The 21,776-nt window shown below is 37.0% G+C and overlaps 10 protein-coding genes across 10 annotated transcripts; 6 read left to right on the forward strand and 4 right to left on the reverse strand. All coding sequences in view use genetic code 12, as the record gives it.

The window, feature by feature from the left end:
• Positions 1 to 538: 538 nt before the first annotated feature.
• On the forward strand, positions 539 to 2,412 carry SPAPADRAFT_62074 (dolichol kinase; the record flags this gene model as incomplete). The annotated part of the gene is made up of 1 exon (XM_007376214.1): positions 539 to 2,412. One exon carries the CDS (start codon positions 609 to 611, stop codon positions 2,268 to 2,270), a length of 1,662 nt encoding a protein of 553 aa, XP_007376276.1.
• A 505-nt stretch (positions 2,413 to 2,917) lies between these two features.
• SPAPADRAFT_154739 (uncharacterized protein) lies at positions 2,918 to 5,372 on the reverse strand (the record flags this gene model as incomplete). Its single annotated transcript, XM_007376215.1, has 1 exon — positions 2,918 to 5,372. One exon carries the CDS (start codon positions 5,252 to 5,254, stop codon positions 4,616 to 4,618), a length of 639 nt encoding a protein of 212 aa, XP_007376277.1.
• Positions 2,961 to 4,619, forward strand: SLD1 (Sld1p; the record flags this gene model as incomplete). Its single annotated transcript, XM_007376216.1, has 1 exon — positions 2,961 to 4,619. The coding sequence occupies one exon, from the start codon at positions 2,961 to 2,963 to the stop codon at positions 4,617 to 4,619; it is 1,659 nt and encodes a 552-aa protein (XP_007376278.1).
• Positions 5,373 to 5,388: 16 nt separating the features above from the next.
• SPAPADRAFT_139977 (uncharacterized protein) lies at positions 5,389 to 6,054 on the reverse strand (the record flags this gene model as incomplete). Its single annotated transcript, XM_007376217.1, has 1 exon — positions 5,389 to 6,054. One exon carries the CDS (start codon positions 6,052 to 6,054, stop codon positions 5,389 to 5,391), a length of 666 nt encoding a protein of 221 aa, XP_007376279.1.
• Positions 6,055 to 8,071: 2,017 nt separating this feature from the next.
• SPAPADRAFT_62077 (pyruvate transporter) lies at positions 8,072 to 8,609 on the forward strand (the record flags this gene model as incomplete). Its single annotated transcript, XM_007376218.1, has 1 exon — positions 8,072 to 8,609. One exon carries the CDS (start codon positions 8,117 to 8,119, stop codon positions 8,483 to 8,485), a length of 369 nt encoding a protein of 122 aa, XP_007376280.1.
• Positions 8,610 to 8,881: 272 nt separating this feature from the next.
• Positions 8,882 to 9,841, forward strand: SPAPADRAFT_62080 (uncharacterized protein; the record flags this gene model as incomplete). Its single annotated transcript, XM_007376219.1, has 1 exon — positions 8,882 to 9,841. The coding sequence occupies one exon, from the start codon at positions 9,123 to 9,125 to the stop codon at positions 9,282 to 9,284; it is 162 nt and encodes a 53-aa protein (XP_007376281.1).
• Positions 9,842 to 10,534: 693 nt separating this feature from the next.
• APL5 (Apl5p) lies at positions 10,535 to 14,600 on the reverse strand (the record flags this gene model as incomplete). The annotated part of the gene is made up of 1 exon (XM_007376220.1): positions 10,535 to 14,600. One exon carries the CDS (start codon positions 14,592 to 14,594, stop codon positions 11,475 to 11,477), a length of 3,120 nt encoding a protein of 1,039 aa, XP_007376282.1.
• Positions 10,562 to 11,425, forward strand: SLC1 (1-acylglycerol-3-phosphate O-acyltransferase; the record flags this gene model as incomplete). The annotated part of the gene is made up of 1 exon (XM_007376221.1): positions 10,562 to 11,425. The coding sequence occupies one exon, from the start codon at positions 10,562 to 10,564 to the stop codon at positions 11,423 to 11,425; it is 864 nt and encodes a 287-aa protein (XP_007376283.1).
• Positions 14,601 to 15,369: 769 nt separating the features above from the next.
• SPAPADRAFT_140608 (putative metalloendopeptidase) lies at positions 15,370 to 17,529 on the reverse strand (the record flags this gene model as incomplete). Its single annotated transcript, XM_007376222.1, has 1 exon — positions 15,370 to 17,529. One exon carries the CDS (start codon positions 17,527 to 17,529, stop codon positions 15,370 to 15,372), a length of 2,160 nt encoding a protein of 719 aa, XP_007376284.1.
• Positions 17,530 to 20,095: 2,566 nt separating this feature from the next.
• SPAPADRAFT_140002 (ion transporter) lies at positions 20,096 to 21,745 on the forward strand (the record flags this gene model as incomplete). The annotated part of the gene is made up of 1 exon (XM_007376223.1): positions 20,096 to 21,745. The coding sequence occupies one exon, from the start codon at positions 20,096 to 20,098 to the stop codon at positions 21,743 to 21,745; it is 1,650 nt and encodes a 549-aa protein (XP_007376285.1).
• Between the last annotated feature and the right edge of the window lie 31 nt (positions 21,746 to 21,776).

The following is a 21,776-nucleotide window of genomic DNA, read 5'->3' on the forward strand; positions in this document are numbered from 1 at the left end:
GTTTACGCGTTGATAAATTTCTGATTTTTTTGGGGGCGACGCGTTTTGTCAAGGCAACTGGTAGCACTAGATGCAAGTGGTAGCGCGAAAGCTCCGATATAAGTTTCGGCAGCCACAGAAAAACTGCCACTGAAATTGGGGTGTGTTCTTGCTCCTGGTAAATAACAGTAGAAGTGATACATCGACAATGCTTGCAAGATAGCTCACAAGCAGATGCCCCGCCCAGTGGGTCGGTTTGATACGGAAGTGACCCTATTGAATTCAAAAGATTCAAAAACCTTTTATGGGCTGATCTCTAAGGATCTGCATCCCGCGCAGCGTTTAAGCGGCTTTTGAACCAGTTGACATTGGATGGAATTACTTCCCGTCAAATGCATCACAGTAGTAGATCAAGATAGAAGCTAGATTGACCAAGTTGAATAAGTAGAAGTGATATCGGCACTCCTAATTAAACGCCGCATAGATTGTTCACTTCTCCTGCATACTGTTTATTTGTCTCCACTTTGCTTTTTTCATATCTTTGAAATTTATCATGATCGTCATCGCCAAGAGCATCTACATCACGCCATTGAGTGAACATCTAATCCCAATAGCAAAAGTGTCCTGATATGTCATCTCGTAGTAGAGCCAAAAAGAACCAGAAAGAAGATTCCAGTTCCAGATCCACCGCATCAATCTTCAAAAACGTAACCAAGGAAGACTTTGAAGAGAAGGAGAAAGAAAAGGAACAACAGGCTGTTCCCAGCGAGTCAGTTAAAGAAGAAGAAGAAGACGACATAGCCAATGCTGCATTTCCGTTCAATTACATCTACATTGGCCAAGATTTCCTCAATGATAACTTGACCTTTCTTAAAACCGTGCAATTATTAGTCATTGGGTTCTTTATACAATTATTGTATCTTGAACGGGCCAAATTTGAGAAACTCAATGACAATCTTGGGTTGATCTTGTTTAATGCACTTGGTGTTGTATCAGCTATGATCTTGAGTCATGTTAAGGGAGCAGACAAGACCTTACCTGATTTCAATTACATCTATTGCGTTGTCTTGTTACTCTTGTACAATATTGTTCATTATTCACCCAAATGGTTTATTGCAAACATATCCTTAAACTACTTTATTGTGGACAAGTTGAATCCATTGTTTAACCTTGCTTCTTCAGTTATGTTCCACGAGATATACAAGCAGGATGAATCCTTGACTACAGTTCAATATTCCCAAATTGCATCATTCCACTTTTTGTTAAGCACCCTGTTGGATTATGTAAATAAGAAATCACTCAAGAAATCCGAAGTTCAATCCATTTGTTTGATTATCACCAACTTGTTGTTCAATTATGAATTAGTCAAAGCACAACCTTTAATTATATTTCAAAAATTGTTGATCAGTTTGGTCATTTCGGCAGCGTTGGTATACTCAGTTTACAAAGTTATTCCTGATTTACTCACAATTGCGTTATTTAGTGGTCTATTCTACTTTTTTACAACTTTCCAATTGACAAAAGTCTTGGGCTCCAACCCAGTCATTTGGTTGTACAATTACGTCAAGGACGAACCAAGGTTTGGCTTATTATTCAGCTGGTTGAGATTAGCACTAGTTGTGATCCCACTTGTGTTTTACTTGGCAGACAAGTTTAGTCTAAACGTGAAAAGAAAAATCTGGCACGTATTCGTCATTGTCGTGCTTACATTCACTCCGTCGATTTTGTTTGATCAGATTGAATTCACATTATTGAGTCTTTATGGAGTGTTGATTATTTTCATACTTGTCGAATTACTCCGATTGAACGAGATCACTCAAGTAGGTGAATTCTTGGCTGAACAATTATCTCAATTCCAAGACAGTAAAGATGTAGGTATTAACATCTCATATATTTACTTGCTTGCTGGTGTTACATTCCCCATTACCTACGACTATGTCATTAATGGTAATAATGTGACTATAGTGAGATACTTTGGATTATTGACGTTGGGAGTTGGTGACACATTTGCGTCAATAATCGGAAGAAGGTTTGGCAGTTACAAGTGGAAGGGAAGCAACAAGTCTGTACAAGGATCAGTTGCATTTGTGGTAAGTGTTTTCGCAGCCATTTATCTTATTGAATATGCATTTGCAGCAAGAGTAGACTACACCAATGTAAGAAATTGGGAGAACGTGCTAGTTGCTGTTATATTAGGAGCTGTATTGGAAGGTACGGCCGATTTGAATGATAATTTACTTGTTCCTGTATTCATTCCTATCACTTTTGAAGTGTTGAATAGATGTTATTAGGAAAGACACTTAGCTTTATCTAATTTTTCACACATACTTTTCTGAATAGACCTTTGAGACGTTCTAGAAGTCTGCAGGTTTGTAGATATCACGAGACTGTTTGGCTATGCGACTAGTGCCCCTGGTTATATCTCTTTTAATCAAAGCCCGAAAATTGTACCCTAGCCGGGGGGAAGGGGGGGGAGGGTCGGTAAAAAGATAAAACCACACCATTTTATTACACACTTGATTAGTAATCAATATCTCTAGAAGCATGTAAGTAGATGATACTATACGATAAAGGCGGATTGGTTTCTTCCATTAAATACTAAGTGCTCGGATTTAAATTGAACAGAATTTGGTAGCATCGATTTTTTCTGTTAACGCCGATGCATGGATGTTTCAGTGCTAAAGACTCTAGATTACTGAGCAGGCTACTATGAAAGTTGACGGTCAGAACCAGATCTTCCACTTTCAGTTGTACGATTAAGATGTAAGAGGTGGTAAATGTAACATCATCAGTAAAATATCTTGGTTCGGTTCGGCCCATGAAAAACGTGGAACCCGCGTTGCAGTGAGGGGCGGAGCGAGGGGTAGCCAATTTTGTACGACGGAATTGAAAAAAAAAAAAAAAATTAGATCGAATCATAATTAGTTCCAATATAATCAACTCTTTTTATTCCGTTTGGTTCCCATTCACTCGTTATAATCATGGGTACAACCGCAAGAAAACCTAAGATCCTTGCCAGACAAGAGATTATCAACCATATTACATCTGGGAAAGCCATCGTCATATACAAGAACCATGTCTTGAACTTGACCCATTGGATACACAAGCATCCTGGTGGAGACATGGCCGTGTATCACTTAATTGGCCGTGATGCTACCGATGAAATGAATGCGTATCATTGTGACGAGACGGTGAGCACATTCCTCAAGTGGAAGATCGGCGAAATTGACTATAAATGGGAAAATCTCTTGCCTCCTATCCACGGAGGAGTGTACCATAAGGTCAGTGTGGACAAAGTGGATTCCGACACCGAGTTCAACAGTTCTAGTTCTACTCTTAATGACGTCGAGGAGTTCAATGGAATTGGAAAACCCGATGGGAAAGTTGTGCCTGTTGTGCCTCAGAATGTACTTGTCACCAAGGAGAACACCGATGAGTTATTCCCTATTGTGGACGTAGAAACCATTGTTAATCCCAAGACGCTCATGGATAATTACGACAATGGCTTGACTCGTGAGGATTTAAACTCGTTACCGGCATTGGACTACGAGACTCAGCAACATTTACGCGATGAGTATAATGCATTGCATGATTTGGTTATCAGGAATGGGTTCTACCAGTGTAATTATTGGGACTATGTTCGAGAAATAATGAAGATTAGTTCGCTTATGTTGTTTTCATTTTCGTTCCTCAAGTTGAATTACCTTTTCTTGAGTGCATTTTGCATGGGGTGTGCCTGGCACCAAGCTACTTTCATAGCCCATGATGCCGGTCACGTTGCCATTACCCATAATTATCAATTTGACAATATTTTCGGAATTCTCATTGCCGATTGGTTTGGGGGGTTGAGTTTAACCTGGTGGAAGAGAAACCACAATGTTCATCATTTGATCCCAAATGACCCCGTGCATGACCCTGACATTCAACATTTACCATTCTTTGCCGTGAGTGTCAGATTATTCGACTCGATCTATTCTACATACTACAAGAAATACTTGTGGTTTGACAAGTTTGCACAAGCATTAATTCCAATTCAACACTTTATGTATTACCCTATACTTTGTTTTGGAAGATTCAACTTGTATCGTCTTTCCTGGGCCCATTTAATCAACGGGGATGGACCAAGACACGGTAAGGCTGCCTGGTTTAGATATTTCGAGTTGATGGGAATGTCGTTTTTCTTTTATTGGTTCTTCTATTTGCTTGTATTTAAGAGCATTGATGGTGGATGGAATAGATTTAACTACGTCATGGTGAGTCATATCACCACCATGTTGGTCCATGTGCAAATCACCCTTTCCCATTTCGCCATGTCTACCTCCGACCTTGGAGTCAGTGAGTCGTTTGTGTCGAGACAAGTGAGAACCACCATGGATGTGGATTGTCCCGAATGGTTTGACTTTGTCCATGGAGGTTTACAATTCCAAGCTATCCACCATTTATTCCCACGACTCCCACGTCATAATTTCAGAAGAGTCCAGCCATTGGTTATTCTGTTTTGTAAGAAAGTGGGGTTAAAGTACTCCATCTATGGGTTCGGCGAGGGGAATGGTAAGGTTATTGGGAAATTGGGTGATGTTGCTAAACAATGCAGTATATTGTTTGATGCAATCAAGAAGTACGAAGGAGACTTAGTTTAGATATGTACGTTATGATCTATGAGACCTTGTTTATCGAGAAACTTAATAAACTCTATGATTTGATCGTTCTCTACCAGCTGATCTCGCGAGATTAAATGTTTGAATAGTGAGGACTTTGAAGGAGTGTTGTGGGTTCTGTTGGAGTATAGCTTAGGGATAAGCACCGGTATGCCATTGACTGTGCGTTTATAATGAGTGAGTTCGTGACCAGCGAGAGGATTTGCTTCAATGACATGTAGATTCTTACACTTGTTGCCAAATTTGCACTTTTTGTTCTGTTGGTAAAAGCGGCAGACGGCTTTGGTACGTTTACCGGGAGCTTCTTTTGATTCAGCAGGTCGTTTCCTATCTTCCTTCTGTTGAATTTCGCTCTGTTTCTGTTCGAGCTTCTTGGCCACTACTTGTTTACTCGGCCACTTTTTCTTTCTTTCTTCGATCCATTTGGCGATGTCTTCTTCGGTCTGTAATGTTATGTTTGTTCCAGGAATGTAGATTGGTTCGTTGGGGTTGGGTTTAGCTTGCTGCTCTTCGTCAAGTATGTCTTCTGTAGGTTCTTGTACGGGTTCAGTATGTGTAGGTTGATTGGGTAAATGAGTTGGAAGTTCGTTTGGGAGATGTGTTGGTAGGTCGAACATGCTACTGTCTATTATAGTCTATAGTGTTTGATTAGTTGCAATGAGGTAGAGTGGTGTGGAAATAATTTGGTGCGATGATTTCGCGAAGCCATAAAAATAATACATTGATTTTCTATACACTGGTTTACTATACACTAAATTAAATACTCACAATGATTGCCATCATAATCGTCCCTAATTTCTGATTTATATACAACATCATAATTGTCGTTCAGAAACAAAGTCTGATGAATCAACGGTGGAGATAACCCATTTGATAATGTTCTTTCCCTAAAGTTAATCAAAATATTGGGATTGTTTACTTGCGCTAACAAAATTTCATTGACTTCAGACAAGTCCTCGCAATCAGAACACGTTTTATCAACCTTGGGAAGGGCACCAATTGGCTGCATTAGCTTTGCAAAGTTTACCTCTTCTTCGGTCTCACTATCATAATTATCAGAAACAGTTCTAAGTAACGATTTGGGTGGATTAACCACATGATTGTCAATACACTCATCCTCATCATCAGAAATAACAGCACAGCTATCATCTTCCGATTCATCTTTATACATAAACTGATTTAAAATAACAGGAGGCAACCCACTTAACCGTCTGGGTTTACTATAATATGGTTCTATTGAATCCTTTCTATGGTGGAGATGGTGACGGTGTTGGCGCACAACATCGTTTACTTCTTGCCGTGGCGCATTTTGCAACGTTGGCTGAATTATAGGCAAGTCATACGCGATTAAAGAATAATTGTTTGCATTTTTTGGTTTGATTGACGAGATGCTGGTATAATATGGTTCCTTAATCATAGAAAGTATAGTGTTCTAGTAGAAAGAAACAGCAGGCAGTATTACGTGGTTTATATGTGTGTGATTTCACCCGTTTTGATGTCTTATCTTTGAAATTGATAAGACCTTTTAGTCCGGATTAGGTATGTGCGGCTCAATAGTAACATTCACATGCTGCAGATTATCACATCATGATTACGGTGGAAACAATCAGTTATGCTTTGTAAGCTTGGTTTTTAAGTTGAATTTGTCTACAAGCTATCTGATAAGGGAAGGAAAACTTTAAGTATAAACAATGTAATTGTTTAGTCCTCCTACCTTTGAAAATATTTGAATTCGGCAAGATTGACTAGGTATTGAATAATACTTAAGATATATTGGTAGTTTAACATAAGATATGGGGATATGACGAGTATGTATATTATTACGAGTACAAGAAACTTAGCTGGGAGTATTGGCATGTACAAACTATGTCAATTTGTGGACAAATCTTTTCTACCAATATTAAAAACGGAAAAGGACCTCGAAAACAAAAAAAAATAATACTAGGCTAGGTAAACCTTGTCATTTACAAGATTCATACACCAGCCCAAATAGTATTGAAACTCAACTAGAGTTGCATGTGCTTACAGATACTATTCTGCTTTCTTAAGTTGGAGTATATTTTCCTAATTATTAATGTCATTAGCCGGATTAATAACCACCCATTAACTTGATGATCGGGTGCAAACACTCACTTCAAATACTATGTACATTTGTAACTTACTGATAATCGAATTTAAATTAGGATCAAAAAAAATACCCCCCAATGATAACTTATTGAACAACAATTACCTAGTATTAATGAAAGATTTATCTTGTTCTTCAGTCCCGTGGAACCTATCATATCCCTTTAATATAATGGTGAAAGGAGTAGTACATTTTGAAAATTGCGGAATTTTCAAAGATAAATAAGTCAAATGTACCATCAATGATTGAAATTCTGGTTTATTTTGAGGTGATAAAAGATTGTCGATAACCTGGACAGAACTACCTTCTCCATTTTACCTTTTGATATAGCACGACCTAACCAAGTTACTTGAAGGGAAGCAAAAGCAGATTTCCAATTAACTAAAATTGCGAGCAAATGCATTTTTTAATACAAACTTAACACTGTCCAGGCGAGACTTGGAGTTTTTGGAGAAACTAAGTATATCACATATATAAAAATTAACAAAAGATACTTTGCCAAATATATTAACTAAGGTACTTTGAAATACGTCCGGAGAAATATTCAAACCAAATGGTGGCACAGAAAACTGATAGAATCCATAATGGGAGTGAAAGATAATAGAACAACTATCTGTTCCATTCATCATTTCAATAAGATGAGAAGATGATAATTGTTTAATTTGACCTTTAATGAAATATAACTGCACCTAAGTATAATGAGAAAGTGGTTGTGGTTTTCAACTTGGTACAATTTTTATATTTTATATCATAAGGTGTAGTGTCAGACTTAGTGTAACAAAAAAGAAGATAGATATCGATTAATAAGATAACTAAATTACTAAACAACAGAAGATTGGACTATATTTATGTTCCAATTTAGACCAGATAACAATTACATGAACCACCAGGGATGTTTACCTGTTATACAGGTTTACTTGATTAAGCGGGTGTGAATTACACTCGATAAAAATACATATTACTCAGTTTATAGAAATAAAGTCTTCAAGTTCCTTTGTATAGCGGATCTCACATTAAACTACATTTTCTTGTAAGACTGGAGATGATCTTGGCATGGAAGTGGGGTAGATACGAGAAGTTATTGGTTGATATAATTTCTCTAGTATTCCACAATATTTTAGTACATCATCAGGGAATGCCATAGCTCTGCAATACATACTACTTGCACTCGTCTCTTGCAACCATTGTTTGATACCGGCCGAACCTGCCCCACCTCTTCACGTGATCGGAATTTGGAGCCGATATTCCTGTCCGCGCAATCAACAAAAATAAAAAAAAAGAAAATCTTAACCCTGACAAAATGACCCTTCACTATATCTTGATTTGCTACAACTAATTCATCCAATACCAAACCATGTCCGGATTCAAGAAATTTACCGACTTTTTATTTTCCAAAAAGTCATTGAAATATATGTGTACCACCCATTTCTGGGGTCCAGTTTCCAATTTTGGGATCCCTATTGCTGCCATATTAGATTTAAAGAAGGATCCAAATTTGATCAGTGGTCCAATGACTGGATCGTTGATTCTTTATAGTTTGGTGTTTATGAGATACTCTATGGCTGTGACTCCTCAAAACTACTTGTTATTTGGTTGTCATTTCGTTAATGAATTGGCTCAATTGGGTCAAGGGTTCAGATGGGTTAAATGTCATTACGTCGATGAACCAAAGCCTGCTGTTGTAGCTGCCATTGAAGACAAAGTAAATGAAGTGTCAAAGTAAATAGGTGATCGTTCATAGAAAAGGAAGAAGGAATTAACGGGTTAGTGCTAGATATATTTGCATCAAAAGTGTCATGTTGTATTATAGTTGTCTAGTTTAATCAATTATAGAGTGTTATTTTAAAGTTGAAAACAATATTGTAGAGCATATGCTAGAAGTATTAACCGTGTTGGGTCTGCGCATTGGATAGAGAAAACATCCATATAATTGTTCCGGCGTCATTCTAGGAAATAATTAGGCAGTGGTATGTAAGATCATTACAGTATGGTAAATTCTAGACTCAATCTTTTTATATCAGCCACCCTATAATGGAATCTCTAACTAAATCCATATCCGGCTTATCCGATAAAGTCTTATCGATAATCTGTGAATATCTCAGTCTAATAAATATCTCTCAATTCACATTAGTAAACCGCAGATGTTATGAAGAAGGAGATCAAAGGTTGTATCGGACCACATACATCAATAGTAGCGGTGAACCACTCTTGATATCCTCCAAAATGCTTTAGTGAATATTATTGTATATATCGCAAGCATTGCCGAGTTGGATGATTGGCATAAGATCAAGCGTAAATTCGACTTGATTTAGTTGGTCAACTACTTTCTAAATGTTCAGTATGAAGCCTTGGTATGACGAATGAGGAGATTAAAACCAGAAATTAAAGTGACCAGTGACTTTAAGTCACCGTTTGAAGAGATTGGACTGTTGGATAATAATAGACAACTAAATCTTGAAGATAGATTAATATATGTGCGTAAAGTCACCAACCATGCTATTACAAAGTTTTATTGTAGATAGATGACAACATAATAATTTACAGATGATGCCTCACAGCGACTCAATGATTTTTCATCGACATAAACGTTATGGATTGTCCAAATTAAGAACCAAGGAATTTTTCTTGAAATTAGGCTTGTGGAAACTAGATACACATATAAATAGATATCTAAATAGGAATATATTGAGGCATATCAACAGGTATCTCATGGCATATATATATATCTATAAACCCTTGAGAAGAAAATAAAGAATGTTTGTAATTGAGTGAAATAACATCACTCGAACTTAAATTCATTCCCAAAGATAAAAATGTCTAACTATATGAGCCATAGCTAATAAAATTGGCGCCTCAATTAGCCAATCTTAAACATTTTGCAATCACGATTCGCCGCATTGAAATAGATAAATTCATTAACAAGTTAAATTCATATTTCCTTGAGAACTTGTATATTATGATAAAAGTGAGCCTCACGTATCATGATGGCCCCAGTCTCTTTGATATCATCCTCAGTCAGGAAAAATCATTAACAAGGCACTACTTTGGGACTGGTGGCACCGAGAACCTCAAAGTTTATGGGAATTTGAACGGATTTATAGAAATATACATTTAGTGAAGAGAAAATCTTACAAGTTGAGAGTCCGAGAATCTCTGCAGTTCCAGATATATCCGATGCTCTCGTTAAATTGCTTACTACAAGTAACAATTTAGTACAAGACTGCGATAGGATTGTTGAGTTGCAACATACTATTCTTGAAGGCAAATAATTCTTAATTAATTGACCACAACTAGGTGGAGTAGACATAGAATGTTGGAACCCATGGTAGTCTGGTCTATTTTTGCAGCATTTCAAAGCTGATCAATTAACTACCATTAGTTAATCAAGAAGAATATAAAATATTAGCGGTAATATAAGCCAAGCTCGTTCTAGGAATACTGTCGATTATTTTTTTTAACTCATTCAGAGAAGTAGCCTTGGCCATTGTTTGATAATGGTAATGTCTTAACCGAGGCTCATCATTCAAAGTTCATAACCTTCAACTCTTACTTTACTTATCTACAGCGTATTAAAACAAACTATGAAACATCATCCCACAAACCATCATTTAAGCTTTATCAATTTCCCCAAGATTCGTCCAAGAAAATAAAACTAATGTTACAATCCTATTTAGGTAACAGTGGTAAGGTTTTTATATCGCCCCCAAAAAATCTTGCCCAACAATAGTGTTCCCAAAAAAACAAAAAAAAAGTAAAATCGTAAACTGGAATTGTGTTTGTCGTACTTTGTCAGTCCAACATGTCTGCACTTAACACCATCAAATTCTACCTCAAGTCCGTAGTATTTGGATCCGTCATTGCCGGATGTGCTATTTATGGAATATTTGCATCGCTTATATTGCGAATTATCAACAAGTTAGAATACGCTCAATTCACCGTTGCTAGAGCGTTCTATTATGGCCTTGGTACTACCCTTGGCTTAAAGATCAACATCAAGAATGAACACTACTTAAGAGGTTTACCTGCAATCTGTGTATCTAATCACCAGTCTGCATTAGATGTTTATATCTTGGGAAGAATTTTCCAACCGGGGTATACTGTCACCAGTAAATCTTCATTGAAGTATGTTCCTTTCTTAGGTTGGTTCATGTCCTTATCAGGAACTTTCTTCTTGGATAGAAAGAAGGGAGCTAAGGCCAAGGCTGTATTGGAAGGTGCATTGAATGATTTGAAGCGTGAAAAGAAGGCTTTGTTTATCTTCCCTGAAGGTACTAGGTCTGCCACCACCGAGTTAGAAATGTTACCTTTCAAAAAGGGTGCTTTCCATTTGGCTAAGGATGCTGGAATTCCAATCATTCCTGTCGTTGTTTCAAATACTTCTACCTTGTTCAGCTCTAAGAAAAAGACCTTTAGAGGTGGGGAAATCACTATTGAAGTGTTACCACCTGTTCCAACCACTGATGTCAAGACTCATGATGATGTCACTAAACTTGTCAACAAAGTTAGAGATGATATGGTGAGCACACTCAAGAGAATTGGTTATTCAAAACCAAGCGGTGGCGAAGAAGAAGATGATGATGAAGAAGTTGATTCTGATATCTCAAGCATTGATACTAAATTCGATGTGATACCTCCAGCTAAAATAATAGTAGAAGCTGATTAATTTGTTTTATATCTATTTAGACAAAATATACACAAGTAATTATTGTTAACTATTCCAAGATAACTGCTTTAGTTTTCTTTTTCGTCTTTTTAGGCTTGACAGTGATCACATCGGGCGAGCCTGTACCCGATCTGGTAGAATGAACAGATTCCACCTCAGCTTCTGTTTCTATAATCTTCTTTGTCTTTGACTTCTTTTTCTTCTTAGGTTTCTCCTCTTGAGCAGCTTCAGCTAGTTTGTTACGGTAAGATTCCAAATCAATTTCATATTCATTCTTATTCAGAACATCCAAAACATCACTAGAACTTAAATTAAAATTGTCTAAATTTGAACTGTCAATTTTCAATGCATTCTTCTTTTTCTTTGGCTTTTTCGAAGATTCCAAATCGGTCAATGGAGATGCACCTTCTACGGTTTCTTCAGATAAAATCACAACCTTTTCCTTCTTCAACTTTGACTTCTTGGACTTTTTAGTTACTGATGGGGCAGTACTCATCTCGGTATAACTCTCTGGAGTCACACTCTCCAGTTCAGTCTTTGATTTACTCTTCTTCTTGGTTTTAATAGGCTCTGGATTGATATAGTACGGGTCATCCTTCAATCTATTCATTCTTTCCTTCTTCTTTTCAAATGTCTCTTCACTAGTCAATTGAATCAATGGCTCTTCTTCAACTTCAGAAATGTATAAGTTATAACTATCATTATCTTGAACAGGATCCAATTCCAACGTGAATGGAACAGAACTAATCTCGGAATCCAAGTCGAGGTCTTCAGGAACAGCAATACTGCGTTGAGCATTACGTGAAACTGGGTTTAATTGGTACGATTTGAAAAACGATGGTAGGATTGTAGTTAATAGTATTGGCAATTTTCTAGCTTCACTCAAAGAGATCTCAGCAGGAAGTTGTGAATGTTCTTCTTGCGTTTTAACAGGTTGTTCGAGTTGTTCAGTTTGTTCAATTTCTGCAAATGGATTAGGTTCAAACTCAGGAAGAGGTGCAATTGGGGTCGATACCATTTCGTCATCAGATTCTAAATCTCCATACTCGTCCGAATCATCATCAGAGTTATCGTCTGAATCTTCTTCTTCACTTTCTTCTTCAGAGTCTTCTTCGCTCTCCTCGACTTGTGCTTCTCGCAAGAGCTTGTAGAAAGTTATATCCTTCTCCTCGGACAATTTAATCGCACTCAAGTCATCTCCAGTCATTGCTTCTAATGACAACTTCAAGAATTCCAACCAAGACAACGCCCGTTCTTGAACTTCATAATTTTGATGGGTTTCCCAGTTACTCAAGAAGCCAACCAACTTGTACAAATAATAACAAATTTCATTGTACTTATCATCGGGTAATTCACTCGAGTAAAACTTAGCATAATCGGAAACAATGCTGTTGAAGAGTTTCACTAATGCTTGGATCACCACTGCCAATACACTTGGATAACCCAATCTAACCAACTTGGCAGATATTGGAAAATTCAAGTGCACAGTCAAACCTAATGATTTATCAATATTGTTATTAACGAGTAAATTAAATAACTTGATTTTCTTGTTTAATATAACTTGAGAATCATCTTCGTCATCAGAGTCTTCAGAATCTTCTCTCAATTCATCAATGTATTCACCCATGATCCAATAGAAATCCGTGAGCAAAGACGGACAATTTTCGATAATTCTAACATCTTGAATGAATGTAATTACATTATTAAGTAAAGTAGGTCTAATTGAAGGAACCTTTGTTGCCAAGTTCTTAAATTCCTTACCTAGTTCAATTGCAATGGAATTAGAAACTTGTGGGGATATAGTAGTTGATGCAGAGGGCAATGGCAATAATGTCAAGTTGATCACATCCTTTAAAACAGCAACGTACCATTTGAAGTTGGGAATGTTTGCATAATTGTCCAAGGTTGCAATTTCAAGCAATTTCAACGTGACTTCAAGTTTAAGTTGTTGTGGGACGGTTGAATTCTCAGTGGGAATAAGTTGGGTTAATAGTAACTTGACAACTTCAGTTATATTGTCTTCGTTAACTAAGTAGTGGCATACTTGCAATGCCTTTTGTTTGATAATGATGTCAGGATCAACTAAACAATCCATGATCACTTGTGAAACTCCCTCAACTCTGTCTATGAATATCGGAAATATCTTTAAGATATTGATTAATGCGAGTAAACCCACGAATTTCAAATTTGAATCGTTGGTCTTGAAGAAAGTCATAAGTTGATCAATACAAGTCTTGGCAGTTTCACTGTCTTTGAATGATTCGGTCGACAACATTTGTCCATTGACAATACAATTAATACATTCGTAAATCAACGACGAAGCTTGAGTTCTTAACATCAAGTCCATGATTGTTGGCAAAATCTTTCTTTTCATTCTTGGTTCAACTTTGGATAAACTTTGGAAAAGTTTGAGGATACGGATAATTAACCAGTTGTTTTTGGTATCTTCGAGGATGGTGAACAACTTAGGCAAGTAATTAATAAAGATATTTGGATTCTTTTTAGATATTTCACAAATTACATTAACCGTAGCACTGATCACTGAGATATCAGGGTCGTCCAACTTGTCAATAACTCGTTGAAAGTTTAGTCTCAAACTGTCAGGATATTGAAGGAAGATCTTGTACATTGCCAATATAGCCTTTTTTCTGATATATGGTTTTGAATGGTTCAACTTCATCAACACGTCATCATTGATATCCTTAGCAAGATTAGGTGTGACAATAGTGGCTATCCCACTCAAAGCCAACCCAATTTCAATATGGTTATGCGAATTGAGATCCTTCTTGAATTGATTCGTTGCCAATATCAACAAGTCTTGTTCATTCTTGAAACTTTGGATGGCAGCCAAATATCCAATTCTCTTTTGTTGGAACTTACCTGACGACATGATTTCCAAAATGTGGAAATTGCACCAGGACATATCAAACCCGTACATTTCCAAATAGGCCAATTTCAAGATAGCCATTGCTTTGGTTTCCAAATCGGTTGTGGACAATTCAGTCTTGCATTCTTGTATGGCAACATCAAGGAATTGGGCAAGGGCTTCTGGGGATTCTTTTGAATGGGATCGGATTCCCTTGATTAAATCAGAGAGGGACTTCTCAAACAGAATCCCAAATGGCTTCAATCGAGCTAGAACTTGGGAGTTCTGTAATTGGAATGACATGTGGTGGAAGAAAGTTGGTTGTCTGGAAAGTGTCAAGTTTTGATCTTGAAAATAATTAGGGAAAAAAAAAATTGTTGTCCTTGTATTTACGTTTTCTATAAGGCAACACAATCAGCCATGCCTACAAGAGAAGATCAGGCATCTAACAGCATGTCACAACACAGTGACTTGTCAGACATACAAGAAAGTGAAGTAAACTCACAAACATCCTTAGATTCAGAAGATGAAACAAACATTCCTCCACAATCACCAGCCCCCCACAGTATACACCTGGTTGAATCATCAGAGACTGACGACTATATAGCTAGTGATGACGACTTAAGCCTAGCATTATCACGTTCATACGAGCTACATCCAAATCTAAACTTTACTGGAAGTCTATCTGATCATGCTAACTACTTCATCAACACATTAAACACAGCATTAGAATCAATTGATCTTGACAAATTCCTTGCCTTACAAGCACAAATCAGTGGCGCGTTAAACAACGAGAATCAAAAGATTCTTGAAAAGAAGGAACAAGTGGTTCACAAGTTAAAGAATCTACAAGTGCTCTTTACAAAACATTTCCATGGAACTTCCCATGAACCAAGCAAGATCGAACAAATGAAATATGATATAAAAAATCTAGAGCAGAGAATAGCAAAGCTCAAACATGGCAATTCTTCAATAATACCGTTCAAGCCGAATGATTCGGGTGTTATAAACAAATACCCTATCGAATATAATCAAGCCAAGGATAAAATATTAGAACGACAAATTGAAGAAGAAACTATCAATTTTTAGCATAAATTACCCCCATCCCGTCAATCCAACCTCCCATATAACTATAAATCCCCACAATTTTAAAATCATGACTTGGTGTTTCGACAATGGATAAATGTCCACCATTGGAATTACCGTAAATAGGTGATAATGTGCCTTTGTTGGTTTCAAATCCAATCCCATCCACCCAAGCACCATTTCTGACATGGAACTTAGCGATAACTTCGCCAGAAGGAACTAAATATTCACTATAATTTTGTTTTTCATTGCCAACCAATGCTGTTTGGTCGTCTCCTCCACTTGAATCACTCAACGTAAGGACTTCTTGGAACCTTTTCAAATAATTCCTAGGAGGAACTTTTGGAGCAGCACTAAGTTGAGAACCGCCACTCTTAAAATAGAATCGAAACCCATCTAAAGCCATACCACTGTATACCCTCACCTTATATACGGAGTCAATATTAAATCCAACATAATGCATTTCATGATCTTTGCTCTGCCCTAACAATTCACCTTTGATGCCTTCAAGTTGACCACGATTCAATCCAAAATCGCTTCTAATAATCTCACCATGTCTGGTCAAATCTTCTTTGAAATTACTTATATAGAGATCCCCGGCAGTAGTTAAGATACGAACATCATATTTATCATCAGAATCTTTTGATGCACGGCGCAATTCATTCAAGTATTCGTTGTAATTTATCTTTAATTCAGTGGGCAATCCTCGACCTCCATAAAACGGGGGAAAGAATTCTCGAGAATACCTGGCTAAATCTTTGGTGATTATTTCAACCAAGAAGATCCCACCTCTACTCTTGACAACAATTTCATCTTTGGACAATGCATACTTGGATGGTGCCGACAATCCATTGTAGTCATCGTCATTTCTTTTCGTAGTAGTATATAACTTTTCAAACTGGTCGATTGGCAACCCAAATGAATCATGATACAAAAATCTCATTAAATCAAGTCTATTCCAATGACACTCTTTATCCCATTTACCATTTGTTCCGATAACTGCACCTTTGGTATTTCTTCGAAGACACTGCAACTCCCTAGTCATGAAGCTTCTATTGAGCCAGACGTAATCACGCAACATGACTCCATCGACTTGATGAGGACATCCCAACAGATGACCAATTTCATGCATGAATGCACCAAGAGTAATATTATAACACTCCCAACTGGTGCCGCACTCATCACAATCATTAGCAACTTCGCGTTTACTTAACTGAGTGTCGTCAAGGAAACAAGGTGTGACTCTGGCAAAATTATTAGCCCATGAATGCAATCCATGAGATCCGAAAACTGCCATAGCTACTTCATCAGTTCCACCTCCAAGTGCAGCATGGGTTAAAATCAAGTCATTCTTGGTATCGTACGTTGAATCAAGGTATATGCATGCAGCTTGTACACTGGTTCCACCTTCTTTAATGTCGGGACATTGCTTGACTAAATCAATTGCGTGACTAAACGTGAAACCAGAATCGGAAGCATTTGGGTTCTGCTGGGCTTTGTTCGGATCCCTTAATTCAGCCACAGACAAAGGGGAAGTCAAGACATGAATTTTAACTTCAGCATGAGGAGTAGGCGACTTAACATTATACCCAAATATACTTTGATCATTAGTTATCTCTTCAGCAAATTGGAAACATCTATTACTAAACCCATTAATTCTCATTTCTTCTTGTGTAAATGCCTGCATCAATCTTGCTCCAACTTTCAACTTCTTAATAGCCAATTCCACAGAAGGCCTCTCTCCTGCATTCAATTTATAACCAGGCATATCAAAGCTGCCATTGGAATCTCTTCCTTTAATCAAACACAAATGCACAACCTTATTGTCAGGCAAGGGGTTAAATACCAATGTCAAACTTCTTGAATCGAGAACACGAGGGGTTCCACGGTATTCGGGAAATCCATGGCCAGCAATATACCCATTATCATAAACTTCAACTTTGAATACATTTGGTTCACCCGGTGCCACATGTATCACCGCTTTAAAATTCCCATTGTTATTGACTTCAAAATATAACGGAGGGAAGACCTTGTTATTGTTGTTTGTGAAAGAGATCAATCCCTGATCTATCCCAGTAGATGTTCTACCGCTGACAATTACTGTGGGTGATGAAACAATCTCATCATTTCTATAATTGAACGTAATTCCCATGGTTGAATAAAGAGATGAAATGTCGTGTAACTGAGGATAACTAAAGGGACAAGTGTTATAAGCCTCTGGGGAAGAAGAAATCAATCACGTGAGAAGATTCTAGATTTTCGGACTTCGCCTCAACTTTCCCACCCCGTGGTTGCAAAAAAAATACAAAAAAAACTTTGTGTACATTGTATATGCATGGAAACTTGTGTCTATTGACTAACAACAAACGATGTTTTATGACGTGATATTCTGTTGAAGACCTCCGGAAATTGAGATTAAACGATATAGCAACTTCTAATTGTTTTTATGCAGAGTTTAAAATTCCTCGTCATCAACTTATAAAATGCCGTTTACGCAGGTCCAAAAAAACACAAAAACTACACATTGTTCAAATCACACCACAGGACTACTTTCCATATCGTCAAGTCAGCATTGCAACAGGTACCAGATTAATTATTTAATTTTTTGACGTAAATTATCCCCAATTCTTCAATCCAAGCCCCCCCCCCCCGTATAACTATACATTCCCACAATCTTAAAATGAGAACCTGGTACTTCAAGTATTGATGAATTTCCTCTAGTGGAGTTACCATATATTGGTGATGCAGAACCCCGATTAGTCTCAAATACAACACCATCAATCTAACAATCATTTCTAACTTAAAATACATTTATAACCTCACCCGCAGGAACTAAAAATTCACTATAATCAGGTTTCTCATTTCCCACTAATACTGTACGCTGTCCTTCTGATGAATCACTCAATGCGAGAGCTTCTTGGGATTCTTGAACTTAATCCCCATTTGATACTTTAGTATCACAAGACTCGGAAATATCTCTAAAATAAAATCGAGCCCCATCCAAAACCATGCCACTGTATACTCTCTTACCTTATATACGGAGTCAATATTAAATCCAACATAATGCATTGCATGATCTTTGCTCTGTCCTAACAATTCACCTTTGATGACTTCAAGTTGACCATGATTCAATCCAAAATCGCTTCTAATAATCTAATCTTAGGATGAGTAATCTTTGAAATTACTTATATAGAGATCCCCGGCAGATGTTAAGATACGAACATCATATTTATCATCAGAATCTTTTGATGCACGGCGCAATTCATTCAAGTATTCGTTGTAACTTATCTTTAATTCAGTTGGAAATCCTCTACCTCCATAAAACGGGGGAAAGAATTCTCGAGAATACCTGGCTAAATCTTTGGTGATTATTTCAACCAAGAAGATCCCACCTCTGGTCTTGACAACAATTTCATCTTTGGACAATGCATACAGTAAAGGTTCTACCACTTACAAGTACAGTAGAGGCCAAGACAATCTCATTATTTATATAGTTGAACTTGATTCGTATGATCGATTTATGGCGATAATTAAGTTGTAACAGACTATAGCTATTCCCTAAACCTTATATTCATGGTATCAACATGATCACGTGAGCAAATCTGGAACTTTTTTAGACTCAGCAGGAATCTTAGCGAGGCTTCTAGGCCACCATGTAACTATAAACCAAGAATTGATGATGTTCAAATTTTGGTATTCCTAAGCGGTACATTATATCAGGCCTTGGTTCTGCATCAATAGTAAGTAACATATCAAAATACTGGTATCATAGTTGTAACCAGTTTTTTCTTTTTGGTTTTCCAATAATTCTGTATTTTTTTTAGTAACAATAGTTCAAAAATTAAATTGAACATAAAATGTTTGCGACGGGATTAGTTGACAAAGAACAGCAAAAGAGAAAGATCAAAATCGGCAGTTTGGAAAATAAATAGAAATGATGTACGATACCTTTACTGGTTTAATTTGGGAATAATTGACATAGGAACAATAAAGGTTGCCGGTCAATATTTCAGCACTAATTTCAAAACCAAACATAATTAAATCCGGATAAATTGATTGTACAACATATACTATTTGTTTATCAAAGTATCGATTCTTCTATTCCAAGCAAATGGAGCAAGGACGGAGGGATAGGGCGGTGATTATGAGAATGCCACCAATTGTTACCGGATTTAAGGCAGTTTTCGTTTAGAGTTAACTATTCAATTTTCGTAAATTGAAGATGTTATCCAATAGCACAAGAAGATGTATTGGTTCGTAACTACGGAATAGATGGTGGGGTAATCTTATATATTTTTATAAAAGCTTAGTATATCATGACTGATGGATTATCCCGGCCTTTATACCACTAATTTTCCCTCGGGAATTCCTTATTGGGAAATTTATTCCGCGCTTCCGCAATATTGAATTTGTTAGAACAATGGGAGCGCATTTTTTCCAACTTTCTAAGCCAACAACATCGTAGCGGCAAGTCTCGTATAGGCAGGAGGAATTTTGCAACAATCAGTATATTATGATTAGCGTTCTGCAATATTTAATTTAATGGGTACAGCCCTTTGGATATTTTTTATTATATCTATTACTTCATCTATTGTTTAATAATTATGATAAGCAATATTAGTCCCCTCTAACCCACCCCACACAAAACAGACATATAAATATTTTGAAGAATGCAGCATATTATTCTTTGTTTTAGCATAATTCAGTAACCATCTTTCATGTCCGATTTAGAGCAACAATATAGCATCTCTGAACCAGAGATGGTACCAGGGACCATCCAACTTATTGATGTCCTTGGTAATTTAAACGTGAAAAAGAATGAAGAATCAGGGAACATCATCCTTCAACCACAACCCACTTCAAATATCAACGACCCATTACGGTGGTCAAAGTTTAAAAAGAATTTTCAATTTTTTTTAGTATGGATATGGTGTTTTATGTTTGCCGTGACTACCAATTTCTATGGTCCTTTGTTTGATGTATGGGTTGAAGATTTAAGTTGTACCTATGACCAACTAGGTATTAGCGTTGCTATCTGTTTCATGTTTCTTGGAGTGGGAGTGTTGATTGTCCAACCCACCGCTTTGAAACTTGGGAAAAGATTCACATACTTGTCATGCACTGTTCTCGGTATAATAGGTTGTGTTCTTGGAGCTAAGGCTAATACTATTGGAAACATTTATTTATATCAAGCATTTACCGGGTTTGCTGCTGCCCCAGTTGACTCATTAGCTGAAATCACATCAACAGATATTTACTTCCAACACGAAAGATCAACAGCATTTGGGTTGGTAATTCTTGCTCTTTATGCTGGGAGTTATTTAGGACCAGTAGCTTGTGGATATGTTGTGGATGGTATTGGATGGAGATGGTGTTTCTACTTACAGATTATAATCTATGTGGTCATATTCTTTTTCTTTTTATTTACTATGGAAGAAACTTCATTTAGAAGGGACTCTGATGCTGAAGATGAGTTCGAAGAGGCTATTATTACCCAAACCAAATCACCTAAAATGCAGAATATCACCCTGATCAAGGAAGAAATCGATGAAAACTCCATTGACAACAGTTCAATTGATGAATCCATACCTAAACTAACTTATAAACAACGCATGAGAATAATTCATACTGAGTATAATGACCCCAGATCATGGCTATGTATCTTCTACCGTCCTTTCTTCTTGGTTACTTTCCCTGCAGTTATGTGGGGTGGGTTAGTCTACGGAGCTCAAATGATGTGGTTATCCTTGATCGGTAACTCCCAAAGTATAATATATGGAGCAGATCCTTATAATTTTCTGGCCAATGGAATTGGATTGACTAATTTAGGTGCATTTGGAGGGTGTGTATTTGGGATGTTGTATGGTGGTTATTTTGTAGATTGGAGTACTATCAAATTGGCAACACGTAATAACGGGATTTTAGAGCCAGAATTCAGATTATATAGTATGATTGTGCCTACTATTATCAATGCTGCCGGGTTGTTGGCATATGGGTTAGGATCAGCCTATGGAGCTCATTGGGCGATTTCCGTAGTTATAGGTCAAGGATTCTTAGGTTTTGCCATGGGATCATCAGGTTCAATTTGTTTAACATATGCTGTTGATTGCTATCATAAATTGGCCAGTGAAAGTATTGTGCTTATCTTGTTTATTAGAAACATGATTGGAATGATCTTTTGTTTTGTATTCATGCCTTGGTTGGATGGATGTGGGTTGAAGTTAACCACATGGTTAATGTTTATGTTAGCTATACTTATCAATGGAAGCTTTGTTGTTCTTGTTAAATGGGGTAAAGACCTTCGGAGATGGACTGCTCCTAGTTATGCAAAGTATTCTAATCCTAAGTTTGGAGAATTGTTTAAGTAATTTTGATCTCGTAATATATTTGATACGTTTA

The sequence above is a fragment of the Spathaspora passalidarum genome, assembly GCF_000223485.1.
Source record: "Spathaspora passalidarum NRRL Y-27907 unplaced genomic scaffold SPAPAscaffold_5, whole genome shotgun sequence".
Lineage (NCBI taxonomy): Eukaryota > Fungi > Ascomycota > Pichiomycetes > Serinales > Debaryomycetaceae > Spathaspora > Spathaspora passalidarum.